This window comes from Artemia franciscana, chromosome 6, assembly GCF_032884065.1.
Source record: "Artemia franciscana chromosome 6, ASM3288406v1, whole genome shotgun sequence".
NCBI classification, from domain to species: Eukaryota; Metazoa; Arthropoda; class Branchiopoda; order Anostraca; family Artemiidae; genus Artemia; species Artemia franciscana.
Genome location: NC_088868.1, coordinates 27,906,705 through 27,926,353, shown reverse-complemented (window position 1 = coordinate 27,926,353; position 19,649 = coordinate 27,906,705). Strand labels below are relative to the sequence as shown.

General features: G+C 34.1%; 1 protein-coding gene across 6 annotated transcripts in view; it reads right to left on the bottom strand.

Annotated features, from left to right (window-relative positions):
• The window catches only part of LOC136028275 (probable RNA-binding protein 19), a 112,496-nt gene that overhangs the window by 47,836 nt on the left and 45,011 nt on the right, over positions 1-19,649 (bottom strand). For all 6 annotated transcript variants that reach the window (XM_065706016.1, XM_065706014.1, XM_065706015.1 and 3 more), the window contains 3 exons: positions 16,529-16,643; positions 6,761-6,928; positions 2,812-3,015 (listed from right to left, as the gene is read on the bottom strand). In XM_065706016.1, coding sequence (XP_065562088.1) covers positions 2,812-3,015; positions 6,761-6,928; positions 16,529-16,643 — 487 coding nt within the window. The remainder of the gene's footprint in view (positions 1-2,811; positions 3,016-6,760; positions 6,929-16,528; positions 16,644-19,649) is intronic.

The following is a 19,649-nucleotide window of genomic DNA, read 5'->3' as shown; positions in this document are numbered from 1 at the left end:
AAAAAAACAAGATCCAGGATATTTCTTATGGCAAAAAAAAAAATACAAATTCCACATTTTCATGGTTGTCTGATATGCTGAACCTGATGGTATAATTTTCTATATATATATATATAGAAAGCTAGTATATATATATATATATATATATATATATATATATATATATATATATATATATATATATATATATGTATATATATATATATATTACTTGTGTCATATAATTCATTTGAAATAGGATGAATATAATATGTGCTAGTTTGTTATTTTTTGTCTAATTTTAATAAGACCTGTCGTCTATGAAAAAAAAACTCATCTGAAAAAATTCAGAATACTATCAAAAAATTCTTAAAAACTCAAATGCAATATGAAATAGTTTCATCATTAGCCCATTTGTGTCAAAATCATTAGAATACGTTTAGCTTTTTTGCAAAGTTTACGAAGTAATACTATTTGTTGAGCCATAAAAAACCATGCGTATGTTATGCCTCAAGTAGTTTACCTAGTTCCAACCACGGCTGCTATTAAACAGAGAAGAAATTTTCATAACAATGCTTAAAAAAAATTTTTTACCTTAGAAAAAACCTATTGAAACATAATTACAACCATTGGGGATCTTAGAAGTATCACACTGTTTGATACTCATTAGTCATTTACCTTGATTTAACCAGGGTTGCCACGGGCTAGGAAAGAGGAAACCTAAGAAGGCACTTAACACGATAAATCACTGAAAAATCTGTAGATTAGAGGGAAAATCTCTATAAACATAATTAAGGGGGAATTGCGTCTAAATTCAGCAACTTTGTCAAAATTTACAAGGTTTGGCTCTCAACCATCAAGGTGAATATTCCTTATGTTTTCCCTAGCTACCTCCACTAGTCATTTTCAGGGTTGCCACTGGTTCAAGTTGGAAGTGGCCTTACTGGTGCATGGGGTCTTTTAGTGTTTCCTCTTTTTCTGGAAAATCAGGCAAATTTTTTCAGGCTCGTAGCTTTTGATGGACAACAGTAAACTTAATTAATTTTAACTTTCATATCAGCTTAAAAACCAATCTTTCTACGCGTCTGTTGTTATAAAAATTCCTTTAGAGCTTCGGTTACTAATATGCCGAGTCACTCCTTTATTAAACTTTGTTACCCCGAACTTCTTAATAATACCAAGAACGCGACCAATCAGCTTTAATCTTGCAGAAAGCTGATGTTAAAACGAAAAAAAATGTGTTCCTACATTCAAAAATAGTTTCAAAATTTAAATTTTGGCAAATAAGAGTGCTGATTACAGTTGTAGGTTACCAAGTTAGAATATGAAGGTCTTAAACCTATTTCAAAAAATATATTTGATCTGGGATTCTTTCACACCACGCCATAAGACCTTTCACATTGGCATAACTTCAGAGTCTATGTTACGGCACGTAATATTACGCAGCAATTTTTTTTCACAGCATAGATATTGCTATACAGACTCGAGAGTGACTTTACGTAGTGTAAGTTTTTACTACGATGGTCATCGTTAAAGTAAGGTATTCTTCCAATCTTACAGAGTAAATTTTGTCCACTCATAGATAATGCTGTGTAGGGTCGAGATCGACTTAGAACTTTATACGACAGTTTATAATACATTGTTAAAAAGTCAAAATAGCAGTAGGTAACAAAACGCAATTTCTGAAACGGTAATTAGTAAATTTTGAAAACAAACAGAGAAACTTTTCCAAGAATGCCTTTAACGTTTGATCAGCGCTTGAATTTCCATGCCATATTTTTACTTTTTGAATAGTTTGCTTATGATGATTGTGATTAGCATAGACGATTATTTTGATGGTTTTATGAATTTTTACATAAGCCAAGAGTGAAAAAACTTGTTAAAGTATGAAAGATTAAAATTACTGAAGAAATGTTAGTTGTTTTTTTTCAAGTTTTATCAGTAAAATTCGTTTTTTGTTAAATCAATCAAGCATAATTGATGCGTAATGACGCAAAAATAACGCATGATGACGTAAAAATGCCCGACCAACTGGCATGAATCTCGCAGATACTTTGTGTTATTATATTTAAAAGACTACAGTTTGCTGAAAGCTGGAGTTATGTTACATTCTTGTTTGTTCTCACAACCAAAAAGCCATTAGTCTTGGAAGAAAAATTGATTCGAGGCAAGATTACAATTGTAGGTTGCTAAGTTGCAACATCTCAGAAGGTCATTTACATATTTTACAAAATACATTTGCTTTAGGGTTCTTTCATACTGCACCGAAGAATCTTTCACGGTAGGACATAATTCCTGAGAGGGTAATTAACAGATTTTGAAAACAAATTGAGAAACTTCTCTTAGATAGCCCTTAATACTTGATCAAAGCTTGAATCTCAATTCCACGTTTTTAATTTTTAAATATCTTGCTTATAATTGAAATGAGCTTAGACGATGATTTTGAAGGTTTAAAAAAATTTACGTCAGCCTAGTGTGAAAGTACTTCTTTATGAGTGAAAGACTGTACTTAAAGTAACGTAACTTAACCACTCAGCATAGAAAATTGCGTGTACTCATAAATCCGCCGAAGTTTCAGGCCCCGAAATAGTCGAGCAAGTAACTGACAAATTTTCTTACCAGGCATGGGATCTAGCAAAATAATAAATTTGGTTATCAAAGAAAAAACATAACAACGGAAAAACACCAATGGTAAAAAAAAAGGTAGAAGCTAGATACCTAAAGTCTTTTAATAGCTTATGTCTTCACATTAGACACCTTCAAAGTCTAGCCTGAAAATCTAAAATGGATTGGTGTTAAATTTTCTTGTCGAGATTTCAATTTTTAACATACCATAAGACCCAAAAAGTTTTTGAAGGTCATCCTCAGTTGTATCATAGCAAAGATTACGGACAAAAATCCGTCCTGATTCCCCAACACTTTCCTCTTTTTCCAATTCTTTTTCTTTTTGCTTCCACTCAGGCAATTCTTCCTCTTTCTTCTCATTGCTCTCCTCTTTGGATTTGACGTATTTTGTAACCGTGATGCGGTTACCACCTAGAAAAAAAAATATATAAGTAACAATTCTTTTTTTGGCATGCTGCCAAAAAAAGAATATCATAAGCACATAAAACCATATTTAAATATATAGGTCATTGACAAAAGCAAAATTCATCTTCATTCTTAAGATAACGGAGAATATTTAATCAAAAACACATACAATTAGTTTTGATTTTTAAGCTACATTCCCCAGTATAAAAAATGCAATGTCTCTTTTCCTCCCTTTCCTTACATTGATAAGGTTTATAGCATGAAAAATCAAATATTTGGTCTCATCATTTTGTTTCAACTGCCTAAATTTATTGTTTCATCCTTTACATAATTTATTTTCGATATTTTTGTTACTTTTAAAAGCCCATACAAAAATACGACTTCGGTTTTCAAAATCGGGAACTGTTAGCCTGGTTAGAACCAGTTTATAACCGTAGCAAACCAGCTGGCTATCAGAGAGTTTGCATTCTCTGTTACTTTGGCCCTATCTGGGCCAAAATCGATATTCTACGGCAAACAATGACAGAAAACAGAACTCTGTTTTAATCCAATCTATATCGTACTTAAGATAGGGAACGACATTTCTCTTTGTTTCCATTCAAATGATCCCTCTCTCAATATTATATCACTGGTTTGATGTGATCACTTCTTGGGAAAAACTATCAGTATTACCTGAGTGATACCCATACAAAAACAATAATTTTCGTCGTTGATCACGAAAGGGAAGGTACTAAATGTTTTCCAGAGAAACTGCCTACAGATTGCATTGGGTTCCCAGCTGAAATGACAATATTTCAAATAGTAGGGTGTACGAAAAACGTGGTTCAATCCCGCTTTCTCACATCATAATGAGAGGAAGGTTGAGATGGCTTGGGCATATTCTGCGGATCAAGGATGACTGATTGCCCAATATTGGTCTTATCATCCAATTGCCAAAGGAGCAGGTTGTTCATGGTTGGGGTGGAAGGATGTCGTAAACAAAGATTTAGGGGAAACGGGAGCTTTCTAAAAGGATGCAAAGAGAAAATTGTTTGGTAGATTAGCATGGAGGAGGAGCGTACGTAACTGTATTGGCCGTAGGCGGTTTGGTGCACAAGTGAGTTGTTAATAGTAAAAGTAGTAAATCAATACAGGGGACCGTAAAAACTCTATCCAAGGATTTACGGGAATGACGATTTTAAAAGTGTCCTTTTTCTTTAACGGAGTGTTTCTTTTGAGGGTTTTCAGGGTCTTTTTCAAAAGTACAAAATATTTCTTCTCGCAATTGCAAATAGCTGTTTAGTTAGGCAATCGTACTTTCATATTAGTTTTACATGAAAAAAAGTCGTCAGTAGACTATTTCTTTAACACCTGATTTTCAAAAGTCTTATGTTTGAAACGAAAGTATTCGTTGTTTGATTTCTATAATTGCAGCTACTATTCCAACTATAATTCCTATATTTTTTTAAAGTAATAAGATACCTTCTCATTCATGTACAAGATTGCCTATAACACTGACTGCCGGTAGTTATGTTTGCACCAACTTTGGATTTCAATTTTTAGCGAGATTATATTGGTAGATATTGGTAGCTTATACAACTCAACTTCCACAAGGCTTTACTCAACTCACTTGAGCTATTGTAATCGCTAGCCATCTTTTCTATAAAAAGTAAAATCAAAATTATTAGATTATTTTATATTCAACCTTACACATATTCCTTTAATATAATTAATCAATATTCAGAAGTTTAGGTAACGTCAAAAAGTTAATTCATTTCACTAGTTTCTTGTCCAGGACTAACAAAAGTTTTTTGCTGGAGCTACGAAAGTCTAGCGTGTGGCCGTTCAGTCTACGAGACAGCTCACGACCGGCCACCGTGAGTTTTCGGTTGGATTTAATTTGACACCGATCAAGGTTCTAAAATGTGGAACTTCTTATTTATATCAAATTACCAAAGTTTTGTACAGGAATCTGGAATTACCCAAGGTAACAATCAAATTATCATATTACCATTCTTGTCGATTAACCAAGTGCAAAATCTGTATTAATCAACAATAATACTGCGTAAATATCTCAGAATAATATTTTCCCAGAAACCTAATGGAATAAGTAGGTGGAGGCCGTCCCTAGTCTAAAAGATACTCGTTTTAAGAAAAAAAAAGAGGGTGAAAGATAAAGAAAAAAAAATACATTTTCTTACAAAAATGGAAAAGAAATTCTTCCAAAAATTTTACAACGCTTGAAGTCAAAGTTGCAAAGTAAAGCATCGCTGAAACAACACTGACCTTGATATACCTTACATAAAATAAATACAGAAAAAAAATGAATTTCTTGAGCAAGCAATAACCAAAAGAATTACGTCTTCATTCAAATAACTAATTTATAAATCGAATGGAAGAAATAGTTTCATTTAATGACGGATAATTGGATGACCCTTTCATCTAAATGAAGCGTCGGTTGGGCTTAAGCGCTTAGAATACCAATTCTCATAATTCCAAAAAAAAAATGATAAGATGTGAGTTTAAGGCAAAGGCATTATTATCCATACTATTTCAGAACAAAATAGATTTAAGAAAAGGAAGTACAAAAGAAAAAAGGAAGAAAAAAAATAAAAGAAAAAAAAGAAAAGAACTAAAAAAACTAAAAAACTAAAAAAAGGGAAAAAACTAAAAACGAAATTTTTTTTAAACTAAAAAAAAACTAAAAAAGAAAAAATAAAAAAAATAAAAAAGGAGAAAAAAATAAAGAAGAAAAAGGAAACTAAAAAAAAGAAGAAACTTTAAAAACTAAAAAGAAAAACCAGAAAAAACAAAAAAACAAAAAACTAAAAAAACTAAAAACAAGAAAAAACTAAAATGAAAAACTAAAAAAAAGATAAAACTAAAAAAGAAAAAAAAAGAAAAAAAGAAAAAAACTAAAAGAAGGAAAAACTAAAAAAACTAAAAAAATAAAAGAAAAAAAGAAAAAACTAAAAAAGAAAAAAGAAAAAAAATAAAAAAAAAAATTAAAAATTAAAAAAACTGAAGAAAATAAAAAAAAATATATAAAAAAAGAAAAAACTAAAAAGAAAAAAAAACTAAAACAAAAACTAAAACAGAAAACTAAAAAAATAAAAAAAAATAAAAACCTAAAAAGAAAAAAGACAAAAACTAAGAAAAAAAATGAAAAAATGAAAAACTAAAAAAGAAAAAAACTAAGAAAAAATAAAAAAAGGAAAAAAATAAAAAGGAAAAAAATAAGCTCAATGGCAATCATTTAAAAAAAAAACTAAAAAAAAACAGGTTTCAGTTCTTTTCCATTTTCCCTACCGCTCTATATTAATCAAGTATTCAATAATGCAATCTGTATTAACAGTTACCGCAGTACATTGGCTTTGATGGCTTTTGAATTTGTTTGTTTTTCTGTTACACTATTTCCAAAAAGTTACTACACTATTAAAAAAAAAAACTAAAATAAAGAGAAAAAAAATTGTCTGCGGTTAGAACACAAGGGACAATGAGAATCCATATATAGAAGCCTACCGCGTGCCGAGTGCTGGGGCTCTGCGGCAAAGTCGCCGGAGCGACTAAAATATATACATATATCCTCTAAAAATCCCCCCTCCCCTCCCAAGAGAGAAATTTCACAGGAGTGACAACAAAACAAGAAAAAGAAACAAGAGAAATAGCCAAATGGTTTAAGCGACATAAAAAAATCAAGAAAATATAGCACAAATTTTGAGATTTCGGGTGGAAGGGGAAAAGAAAGAAATGCTAAAGGCAGAAATGTTACCTAGTATACTTCTATTCTTGTTGAGAGCCAACTTGAATTCCTTTTCGGTAATGACGCCAATATATGCCACTCCTTTAACTTTGGGTGGTAGTCTTAGACTTTTTAATTTTATCGGCTTGAAAAACTTCTTGATATCCTTCTTCTTTGCAGAAAAGGGTAATCCTCTTACTAAAAACACATCAATTGAAAAACATATTAAACATTACAAAAAATTACGATATTACTTCTTCCGCCTACAATTTTCCCACAAAATTTTCAGACGAAACTTTAATAAAACTTACATTTAAAAACAAAATTAGTTTCAATTAATTAATCAATTAACCATCCGCTATTCATTATTTTTTAGTCCATTAGTTAAATTATTTAATTTTTATAATTTATTTGAATCTGATTATTTAAATTCTTATTGTTAAATAATTTAATTCTGTAATTTTTTTTTATTTTATTGATTAATTAATAATTTATTATTTTTATTTATTAATTACGCACTCTACTTCATCAATAATATTGGGCCATGCCCCACATAGGCATTTCGAAAATCCTTATGACCCTCGTGATTTCTAGATTTTGTTATTCAAAATTTTACTTGTATTCACCTGAAGGGAAGGTTAAAAGGCCATAATGGTGCCAATCAGGGTAGGGAGAGCAGGGAACACGCCCCCTAGATCTGGAAAAGACCTTGATACTTCTACTTAATAGCTATTTTGTATTTTAGCTATGAATGAATGAATGAATGAATGAATGAACTTTATTACCCGTAAAGTATAAAAAACACAAAGTACGGAGTATTATGAATAAATAAACAAAAACAAATACGATAAACAGCGAAGAAATACAAAATTGAAACTAATAAAAGACAATATGGATTAATCAACCAGTATCAATATGGAAAAAAGGCTGCAGAGGGTCATAAACGTGAATAAAGTTGACAGTCTTTTTACATAAATCATCACTGGAAGACCGAATCCGAGAAGGCACATCTACTAAACCAAATCGAGCAATTATTTTTTTGTTTCGGTGCCATCTAGGAAGCCGGAGGAGGAATTTGCAATATCTGAAATAAGCCGTACGTAGAGTATGTCGATCTTTCTTACGAAACAGATGAGCCATGCCTGATAAAAACAAAAGCACAGGGGCGCAATAAGCGTTATAAATCATGCACAAACCGTTGCGGTTATAACGGCTTTTGTTTGGGGATATTTTTCCGTAAGCGACGCGTAGGTTTTTCACGGCTTGATTCACTAGGGATGAACAGGTAGCGGAAAGTGTTGGGCCGAAACACAGACCAAGCCAACTAACTAAAGAAGAACATGGTAGAACTGCAGTCCCAGTAACGAATGGAGTGACCGCATAAGGCTATTAAAACAAATAAACTCGCATTTAGACGCATTAACTGACAGTCCAATCTTAGATAGTTCATTGGTTAATATAGTAAAATTAGAAAGCAGTCCACGGCGAGTCCGGGCAACAAGAAGAACGTCATCTGCATATGCAATAGAAGACAAACCAGTATTACCGTAAAAAACCGAACTTCTAAGGGGACGCAGGCACGATGCAAGCACGCATTTAAATATACTAGGAGACAATACGGCACCTTGCCGAACTCCCTTATTAATTTTTACCGGGTCAGATATTTGGCCACTCCAGGTAACTTGAATTTTAGACTTTGAATACCAAGAAGACAATAAACTTAGTACGGAAGGATTAACACCTGAAGACGCAAGGGAAAATAGAGCCTGAGAGTGCACAATATTGTCGAAAGCTCCAGAAATATCAACAGTAAGACAGTATAAAGACATTTTAGCTTTTACGGCATCTTTCATGAGTCGGCTTAAAACATGATGTGCATGGGAGCAACCGAAACTTTTCCGAAAACCAAATTGAAAAGGCGTAAAATCACAATTCGACTCAATTTCTGGTAGTAACAAATGTTCAAGCAACTTACTTAAGAAACACGATACTGTAATGGGACGATAATTCATACATGACGTGGGGTCCTTGCCTCGCTTTTGAATAGACGTTACACGGCCACTAAGGAAACTATCAGGAACAAGCGACTGTGCTAAGCAAGACTGGAAAAATATTTGTAAATGGTTAAGTAGAGCAGGACAATCATAAGCAAAAAATCGGTAAGAAAGGCCGTCACCATCAAGGCTATTTGAACGCTTAATTTTTCTTAAAGCCCGGCGAATTTCAGATATTGCTACAGGCTGGACATGAGCCTGCAGGAGACGGTATGGTAAAAGCGGTTTAAGCAACTTATAATAAAAAGACTGAAGAAAACTATTAAATACACTGAACACACGCTTATAATGATCAACAAAATTAGCTAGCTGGAGACAAGATAGGGTAGATGGGGAACATTTCTCACTATTAATAACCTTATTCCAGGAGGCCTTATCGGTGGGGCCTGGCCATGCATTCAAGCGTGCCCTCTTCAAACTGGCCTTATATTCAAGTTTACACTTTTGTTTCACAGAGAAAACAGCTCCGGAAGATGGTCGGTCACATGATATCCACATACGTAGCCAAAATTTGGCTTTTTGCTTAGCACGTTTTACTTCAGGATCAACGTTCCAATTAGGCTTTCTTGTACCAATCCTAACTTTATCCACAGGCACTGCAGCTTTGGAAGCTGATTTAAGGCAATGGACGATTTGACAATAATAGAAATTTAGATCAACTGTACTTGAAGGCGAGGAAACTGACGTTTGCAGCAGGTGATATGGCACTTTTATGGTCGAGAGTAAAGCAGTTAGCCTAGCAAGGTATAGTGGGACATTAGCACGATCCCAATTCAACTTCATATGCCACTTCGGCTGAGCCGAAAGTATTTTGCCAGATAGCTCACAGGACAAATTACAGCTAAGAATAAGGTGATCGTCGTCAATCTTCTCTTCGTCCACCCTGACAATCGATGATATTAAGCTGGAACTGGAAGAGATCACGTGATCCAGGTTCGATTTTGAACAGCCTCTGTTATGAATATACGTGAATGGGAGGCTCTTAACTGCGACGTGATATATGCTAGGAAGTGATTCTAGCAAGAGGATTGATCTATCGGAGGTACCAAGAATGTCACAGTTAAGGTCACCAGCTAAAACCCAATTTAGGTCTTTCAAACGTAGACTTTCGAGTAGAGACTTTAAACTGGAGCAGAACAATGGCCAGTCATTTGTATCTTTCATCTCCTTGCTATTGTTTCTTCAGGGTAGTTAAATAACAATGTTACTTTTCTTACTGTTAATTTTCACAGTTACTTTTCAATGACTTTGTTTTAAAATGTTACTTCTGTCCTCATCCTGGAGAATCCTAAGCATACCAACCTTGTTTGAAATATAGACAACCATGTTTTGAAATGCGTAAAACAATTGCTCTCCACTGTCGTTACCCAATCTCATGATTTCTGACTAGGGTTCAGTCAAAACTAGGTATCAGCTCTTTTTTTTTTTTTTTTTTTTTTTTTTTTTTTTTTTTTGTTAATCCGAAATCAAACAATGAGTAAAAAGAGACAACAAATTTTGGACTTTTTGCGGTGAAAATCCGGAAGAAAAAAGAAGAAACGTCAGTGCCAGAACCTGTCAATGATGTCAGTGCTCAAAGTGTCGGGTTACTGGACATGATTTCCCCTACCTGTGACAAACTTTAAGAAACAAGCAGAACAATAAATAACTCAGGTCAGCATGAAAGAGTGGTCTGAATTCTACACGAAAGAGTGGTCTGAAACCCCAAACCCGTTCCAGTTGTATTACAGTTGCAGTCAAGAATCTCTATCAGGTATCTACGACGCGTCCGTGTTAACCAGCTCAGCCTATCTTAAGGGATATCAAGCTTCCACTTCTAATGAAAGGGAATTGAGTGAGTATTAATTTCAGACTTACGAATGGATTAAATATTCATAAAACTTGGATTCTCTGTATTGTTTTGCTTGCTGCCATGTATCTAGTAGGGCTCCTAGGATGGTGAAACTGCTGAAAAAAGGGCTTTTATCGAGACAGAATTTTGCAAGTGGAAAAAAGGTTCTGGTCTATTGAAGCACCAAGATGGTAGTAAAAGAATTGTATGTCAGCATGGGCTGAATTTAAGTTAAATAGTAGTGATACTGGGGGATGTGTATTGAATGGCTTAAGTCGGTCCACAAAATCAAGAGGTTCAAGATAATAGAGAACATGTGAAATACATTTTTCGAGCTATTTACTTTCTTGGTCGCCAGGGTTTTCCTTCGAAGGCCCATGACGAGTCAGAAACATCTCCAAACCGGGTAATTTCCATGAACTGATGGAGGAAATATCGAAAGGCGACGAAAAGCTGAAAGCCAAATTACAGCGCCAGTTTGGTCACTATGCAGTCGTCAGTACCAAAACGACGCAGATACACTGATAGGAAGTGCCTTGCGGCAAAACATTATTTTGGAAGCAAAACCAGCTAATTACTACTATATTCTTGTTGACGAGACAAAACACGTTCCAGAAAAGAACAATTAGCAATCCTACCCAGGTATATATCAAAAAAGAAAAGTAGTGGAGCGATCAATCGGCTGCTATCACATACCCAAATATTTGACGCCGAAATCATACCTATCTCAATTTGTGAAACAATAGATATTTTTTTTTGTAGATTTGATTGTGTGTCTTGCCCGATGTTATGACGACGTATTTGGTACGAACGGTGAATCTAACGGATTCAAACCCATTTAGGGAGAAAGTGCCCCTTTTTACACTGTCAAGCCAACAGATTACACTTGGTTTTGACTGAGTTCCTGAAAAACATCGGCAAGCTTTTCGAATGTTTCTTTTTGGCGCATAGATATTACGTATTTATAATATGCAGCAACACTTAAAATAAAATATTTGCATAATCCCAGTGTATTAGCGGACAAGAAGTCCTGGAGCTTGAGGGGATTGTCCAGGCTCGCTGGTTTTACGCATGTCGCTCTGTTTCCACGGTGAAGACCAGATTTGATTGTAAAGTTGTTGAGCTCATTTAAAAAACTCTTTGAAATTTAAGAACTAGTAAACGCTATACCAGTCAGCTAGTTCAATCAGCATCTGGTAAATTTATGTGCTTTAAGGTGATAGACCGTTTCACCAACGCTATCAGTCGTCTACCCTTTAAGTTCTGATTTTCTCAAATTTTCAAAAGTTGAAAGGGTAATGTGTCATTATCAAGTGATTCTCGATGTTGTTGACTATACTTTAGAATCTCAGCTTTCTCTAACAAAACTCCGAGCTATCAGAATTTTATCCGACTTCCCAATTATTTATTCTGCTGTGCTAAAACTGATGAAGCTAGTTGTTATTTTACCTGTGACCACTGCCAGCAATAAACGATTCTTCTGGGCATTAGGGCATGGGAAATATTATCTGCGATCGACAATGGGAAATGGCAAACTCAGTAATCTCATAATCATGGCCGTTGAAAAAGGGGAGATAATGGATTTGAATAGATTGGTCAACAATTTATCCGAGCATTAAAGTCACCTCTATCCCATGTTTTAAGTAGGTTTGCTCAATCTTGTTCTGTTGTCCGTATCATCATTAAAACATGGTAAAAATCATTGCACCTCTAAACATTTTTGTGAATTGGCACCACTAAAATGCCACCATGCTCGTATCTTCTTTGTGTGTGTGTGGGGGGGGGGGTCTTCCCATAGGCATGTTTTATACTAATAAAATATTCACTGAATATAATACCTCTCATACAGTGTATAACGCCACTGCAATACTATAATGTATCTTTTTTGTTCTTTAAATACTTTTGAGTTTGACATCAAAAATTTGACGTAAAAATAAATTTAGGATTGTGGCTGTAAACTGTAGTCAGGTGAAGGGTACACATTCGGCCCACGACCTACCAAAATACTGTCATTTCCCAGTGGTGGGGCATGCACTCCAAGTTGGGAATCACGGCGTTAGGCATGTTTGAAATTTTGTGCCTCTAAGATTTCTGAGACCGAGACATATGCCTTTTATATCCTTCCCCTAAAAACACCTCTGACGAACCCTACCTAATAAAAATCTTGTCGTTTCAGTAGCTTTTAACTGCGACGATGTCTAATCACTCCAGCTTTATAGTCGTAAGAAAGTGTCGTAGGTCGTTGTACGTACGATTGAGTTAATGTTTAGAGTCTCCCTTTGCGGCGGGTTCCTTTGAATAATCAAATAGCTTTGACTTGGGAATTCTCAACCCCACCCCCCTCCCATGCAGAGCACATGTTCACGCAGCACCATCGTCCCCTTTGTGTGGAACTCTAACACACTAACGTAAAATCGATTTATAAAATTCAACAATAAATTAACATTAAATTTAAATTAATTATAACATTAACTAAATAAATTTTATAAAATTAGATAAATAAACTCGATTTGAAAAATCAAGTGACGTTAATTAAATAAAACAAAATAGATTAATAACAACACTAAAATTGGAAAAATTCATCAGCAAATCAGTTGAACGGTAATGAGCATGGCATTGTAAAAAAAAAATATTTTATTTACTTTCCTTTTTTTAAATACCTTTCATTTACAGTAAAATAATTTGATAGTTTATATTTTAATTTTTAAGCAAATTTCAAGGCATGACATACTGCTTAAGATTAAGTTTCAGACTTTTATTTTTATGTTTTATGCCGAATATTATGTTTACCCGAATCTTAAAAAAAAAAAAATATTATATTTGCATATCTACACACGGACAAAAGAGTTGGCCAACAATCGTTAGTAACAGATGGAAAGGCGATGATATATGCATTTTTGTTACTTTTTTAAAAGTCGGACAAAAATTCCGGGGTGGGGTTAAACCAAGTAACCATCCTTCCCGGACAGGGCCCTATCCAGGATTTTTCTTTTTTCTTTGGGGAGGGGTAATAAAACTTTAAAAACACATCAAAACTTTATTTATATTCATTTTTGTTGCGTTTCTACGAGTAGGAAAAACTTTTCAGGGTGAGTCGAACCCCCTAGCCCCTCTGGATACGGCCTTGTCCCTGGATAGGACTATTGTATATGGATGTCCTGGATGCAAAGGCTTGAAAGCCTTTGCAAAGTTTTTTTTTCTTTCTCACTGTTGTTCTTTCCAGCTTTTATTATATTTTAGGTTTTCGTGTTTTAATTCGTTCAATGGACTTCAGCGTAAGAAAGAAGTTATTATATAATTGTCGAAACACAAAATTTACATTAAAAAAACCTATACAGGTCAAAATAAAAATTAAAAAAAGGCAAAAAAAACTAGATTTATCGAACAAATCCTTAAAGGCACCAAACTTATTTTTTACAGCTTACTATTATAACAACTTAATGAAAAGTAATTGCCACTGAGAAGAGTCTACAAAAGCAATAAACATGTAAACCGTCTTTCAGCTTCCCCAAGGGTCAAACTGGTGCATCAATAGCGTTGCGTCGATGTTTCGCATTATTGCTGTTGCAACAATATGCAACGTCAATGATATGTGTCGAACTACGTCGATATGCGTTGGAACTACATAAAACTAAATCTTGCGAAAAAACAATTGATAATTGATTATTCTCTAAGGGCGGCTACTACTATTTCCATAACTACTTCTGTTTTCGTTCATTCCATACGGTTCGAGTTACCCAACTGCCTTCAAAGTCCTGTGGACATGGTTTAATACAGACTATACGTTTGATCTACCAATAATGTCCATGATTTCTAAATGTTATCTGTAACTCTCAGGCCTCTTAAGGGAGGGGAGCTGGCCCATCAGCTCTTGTGATTTAAAATAATAAATGACCCAAAGCAGGGTCATACAGCATGTATTAACTTCTTCCTTTTTTTTCGCTGATAAGGCTCCCCAACGTGGAATCAAAATATACGAATTTTTATTTATCTAAAAACAAATTCCAAAGTTGTATTTAAATTATAGCCTTTTTTTCTCTCTACAATTTTGTAAAGGGTCATTGAGTCCTTAACGCCCCCTACATCCAATCTCTCCTAACCCAGCTTTACATGGGCGGACTGTACCTATTTTGACTCATTGGTGTCAAGGGATTATTCAGGGAGTTATCAAGGAATGATTGGGTGACTATCATATCAAAACACGGGCAGTAAAATGTAGTCATATTTTTCATCTGTGATACTTGATTTCTGTCAAATATAGCTTTAAGCGTTTGCGAATAAAATTATCTAGTATTGAAAACCCTCAAACGATCTACACCACATGTTGCGGCACAGTAAAAAGAAAGTCTGGCATAAAAAAGTGCGGCATACTCCCTTCACTGTAAAAAAATATAGCGACAAAAGAGCACGTTTAATAATAGTAATTTCTAGAAATATTGCAATTAATACCAATGATCCCTTGTCTCTGCTTGTAAAACATTGTCTTTATTTCTGTTTTATGGGTACTTTTGACAGTTCTGTTTCTTTTTCTTGCGTTGAAAAACAATTTTAACAAATATTTATTCAAGCTGATTTCAGTATAATGAACTTTTTTTCTTTTCGAGGGAGGGGGAAGTGTAAAAAAAACTTCACAAAATGTATCAAAATTTGTTTATATGAATTTTTGAACAAGTCAGACAAAAATTTCAGGGGGAGGGGGCAAACCCGGTAACCCTCCCCCTGATTAAGACTATTTATTGAAAGCCCCTTTTTTCCTTTACTTGTCACAAAAGTGTTCAGACTAACTTGTATATGGTAAATGGAAGATTTTCTATGGGAAAAATGAGATATGTTTTTAAATTTCCAGACCCCCCCCCCTCCTCCCCTTTGTCCAAAAATCAAAACTTTTTGAAATATACTGTTTCCTGTTGACACAAATATTTTCTTTAGAAGAATAGAAATTTATTTTTTTTAATATATTTTTTTTTTAAACTAAAAATTCTTTTATTTAATTTTTTATAAGAAAAGAATAGAAAATGTGCTCAGCCTAATCAGTGTGTCGATTTCGGCTATTTCTCTACTAGATTTATTGACACTTGTCAAGATTTTAAAGACAAAAATATGTGTGTTTCCGTTTAAATTTTTTCGTTCGAAGGCCTACGATCCTTAAGAATAGAGAAAAGATCGGAAGCAGAAAGGGCAGAATGGTCACAGAAAGGGGAGAAATGTTGTAGATCCTGAAAAAAACAATAGAATTTTTCCAAGAAGAAGAACCTCGGTCTGGGGTATTGCAAAAGTAACTGCACCCTTCATCTCTTGGGAGACATAAAATAGAAATGGCCCACTTTCTAAAAAGTTTTTCAAAATTTCCACTTTTAGACCAAAAATTTTTCTTTTTTCTGTAAAACCTGAATTTTTTTCACTTATACATTGGGTGCCACCTCTCCCTCCCGAGAAACAGCTTCAAGTTTGTGAATGACTCAGTTGCCCTTTTTGTAATTAAATTGGAACGTTTTTAATTGAACATAAATATACAAAAATCTTAAAAAATAGAGGCAGAGAATCATAAATTTGTACCTGCGCTACGGGCACCATTGGTGAGTGGGCAAAAATTTCACGTTTTTGAAAAACAGCCTACCTGCCTAATGGCATACTAAAGCACTGCAAATTAACTTATACTGAGCTAACTTGTATGACCTTAACTACAAGAAATTAAAGAACTCGGACTATTCTCCACTCGATTTGATTTTAGGGACTCTTTTAGCAACCCAAGAGGGTACATCAGAATAGTCCCAGACTCTATCTGAAATTGATTTTCTAATTTTTTGACAAGTATGACGAACGCTGAAAGACGATTTTGATGTTCGACAAATTTAGAGAAAGTAAAAATTTAAGAGAGAGGAAAGCAAAGGAGTATAGAAAGCCAATACGTACCTTTAAGTGTAATCAATTCTATTTCCTGCTTTTTTGATTTTTCGTCCTCAGATTCTATTCCCTCATCAACAAACTCCTCTTGCTGGTTTAAAGGAACTATTTTGGATCGCAAATACTAAAATAAAGTTGAGAAAACACTATCAATAATGAACAAATAGATCATGCAAAATTTCATATAGGCGAGTACAAGACTAAAAAGACTTTACAACAATGTTTACAGCAGTAGCGGCAACCTAGTAAAGGACGAATACGGCCCATAATATTAAAAAAGAACAGCCTAAAACCCCCTAAAACTGGCGTCAGATTGAAACATTGGAATTAGCCTGTCTGGAAACACTGTACAGGAAACTTACAGTCCCTTGGCTTGAGAAACAAGGAAAATCACTTTTGTGTTTGGGAACCATTTTTTTCCTTCGCCACAGCCAGCGAGACACTGGAACATCACAGAGCTGTTTAATAGCTCATTTTAAAGGAAATTGCTGTATTTAGTGCCTTTTGTGGTAATTATCTGTTACAGCGCCGACCTCAAATTCTTCATCTATCTAGAACTGTTTTTTTCCGACTATGTTTGACATTCATTTAGTTTGCCATATCTTTTGAATGAATGTGATGTGTATTGCGATCATGTATTTTTTCCCGGTTCTACTTACAAAGAATTTGAGATCGGCGCTATAGCAATTAATTACCTCTTTTGTATATAAAAAAAAATAAATAAATAAAATAAAATCCCGTTGATGACACAAAACTGCATCTTCGCATACAGAATGAAGAACAACATCATGATCGTAGTATTTTTAAGGACAGCTTGAGTAAAAGTGACGACAGCGTAGATCGTTCTCTACTGGTTTCTGTTAAGAAAAGGCCGAATGGTTTTACCGGTGTGTGATATATATGTTACCGTGAATGTCCGAAATTTGTGAATGTCAACATTCACCGGTGAATAAGATAAGATAGGATAAGAATTTTCAAAAGAATATCACAAGCTCTATAGAGCCGAATTCGCTTTATATGTCAGTAAAAGTTAAGAAAAAAAAATTCAAATCAGTACATACTTTAAGTCAAACACTTAAAATTAAAAAGAAATTAAAAAGGCAAAACCATCAAAGGTAAAGGGAAAATCAGTAAACATGTTTTAATAATTTTTTTTCACCGGAAAATATCCAAAATACATTTTTTTTTCTCCTTAGATTTAGTGAACGTTGCGAGTCAACTTTTTTAGTTTATTACAAGGTTTGATGATGACAGATTAGTTTCGATTCGGGCTACATTAAGTTATGTTAAGTTATGTTTTTAACCCATTTCGAATATTGATAACCAAATTTAACCTTACCAAATATGACCTGAATTAACATAACTTAACTTGACTTGATCAATTTACAGTTATAACTTGCGTAAGGCTGAAAAAGCTGATTCACAAAGCTAATTGAATCCAAGCACAGAAAAAGGAAATCCGGATAAATTTGGTCATAAGATATCCCAAAAGTAAAAATGAGATGCACGTGGTGGAAAGGCAGATAACTTCACTGATTATGTAATTGTATAGTTAAAGAAAACTTACCATCTAGTAATATCTAGCGTTAATCTAAAGCTAAAATTCACCTTGTTTTAGATGCTGGTAAGTTCTAAATGTGAATTGTAAGTAATTACTAATAGAATTCAAAGAGATTGATTCTGTCTTTCAAAGATAAGATGGTATTATTCAAGTGAATGGACTCGTTTTTCCAGCTCAGGAAGTCTTTGAAAAAGTATAGAAGGTGGAAAACACATGGATATCAGTACACGGAATGGATCATGAGAGATCCAGTTCCTTTACATAAAACATGTCTACAGCAGCGAGCATTTTTAGCGTCTAATTGATCAGTATACTAGGCATATAGTATCAGGCAACACTACTCACCTAAAAGTTCCTTTAATTCGATTTGAAGAAGTGATTCAGAGGAATATTAATTTTGAATATCAATGGGCTATACATGATTGTCTTTTCAGTATTGGATAGGGCAGCCTGTCGTTTCCCAAGCACTAGCATATTCTTTATGTATATATTTTTACTTTGTCTACTTTATCCACCAAGTTATCTTTATTCTACAATTTTTTAACTGTATATAAGTTAATCGTAGTTTGTAACGGAAAAAGTGTTATCTATAGAGAGAAATAACCGTATTTCCGGATTTCATGTTGTTTATATTTGTTCTTCATTTCCACAAATGCTAATGCGTGTTTTTTACAGTTTTAAATCATATACTACTCATTGTTGGTACTATAGCTGGTAAGGTCAAGATGCTACCAGATAAATCAATTCAGTATTTATGTGTGTTGTTCAATAACTTAGCGGCTATTAAATAATGCTTAGTTTTGGCTTTAGTTTTTAAGATAATTTGAATTTTATGCTGAAAGTTACTGGTTACTAGGAAAATCGTTCTGGATTAGTTTGTTGTTATCAGACTCCATACTCACTTTTCCCTCCTAAATCAATATTCTTGTTTTTACAACTTGGCTTTTGTGTTTTCAGTAAAGCAGAGCAAATCTAAAGAACATCTAAACATATCAACTGCAAACAACATTCCAGTTTATGCCAAGCGCTATTCAAATACCTGACCTTGGGATGGCCAGTTAATTTGTATACTGGTTCGATACACTACTGAAACGCTGGCTATCTCTGTAACTTCAAAATTGTGTTTTGGGCAAATTAGCATTCAATTTAGCGAAACCAAGAAAAAAAAATGAGCGAAAACAATTTTAAATATAGATGTACAATACATGTTAACCTATTAATAGATTCTTTTTTTATTCCCGTAGTCACAGTGCCAAGTATAAAAGGTATTTAATATGCCGCTATTCTTTTACCTCGCACTTACACCTCGACGTTTTAAATGTCTCTTGAACCTTCTTTTGAAGGAGTCAACAGATGGATTTGCAGGAGTAATATCCCAAGGAAGATCGTTCCAGATAGAAGTGCAACGCCGGATGAAGCCGTTCCTAAAGTTCTCGGTTCTTAGCGTGTCCTCCTTTTGATAATTGGACCGAGGTGTGTGCTTCCGCGTCTGCCTTGTCGGTGGGCCACAGGATAGAACAATGCGAGATGGCTCGTCTGAGGGATACAAATTCATATACTTGGAGAATA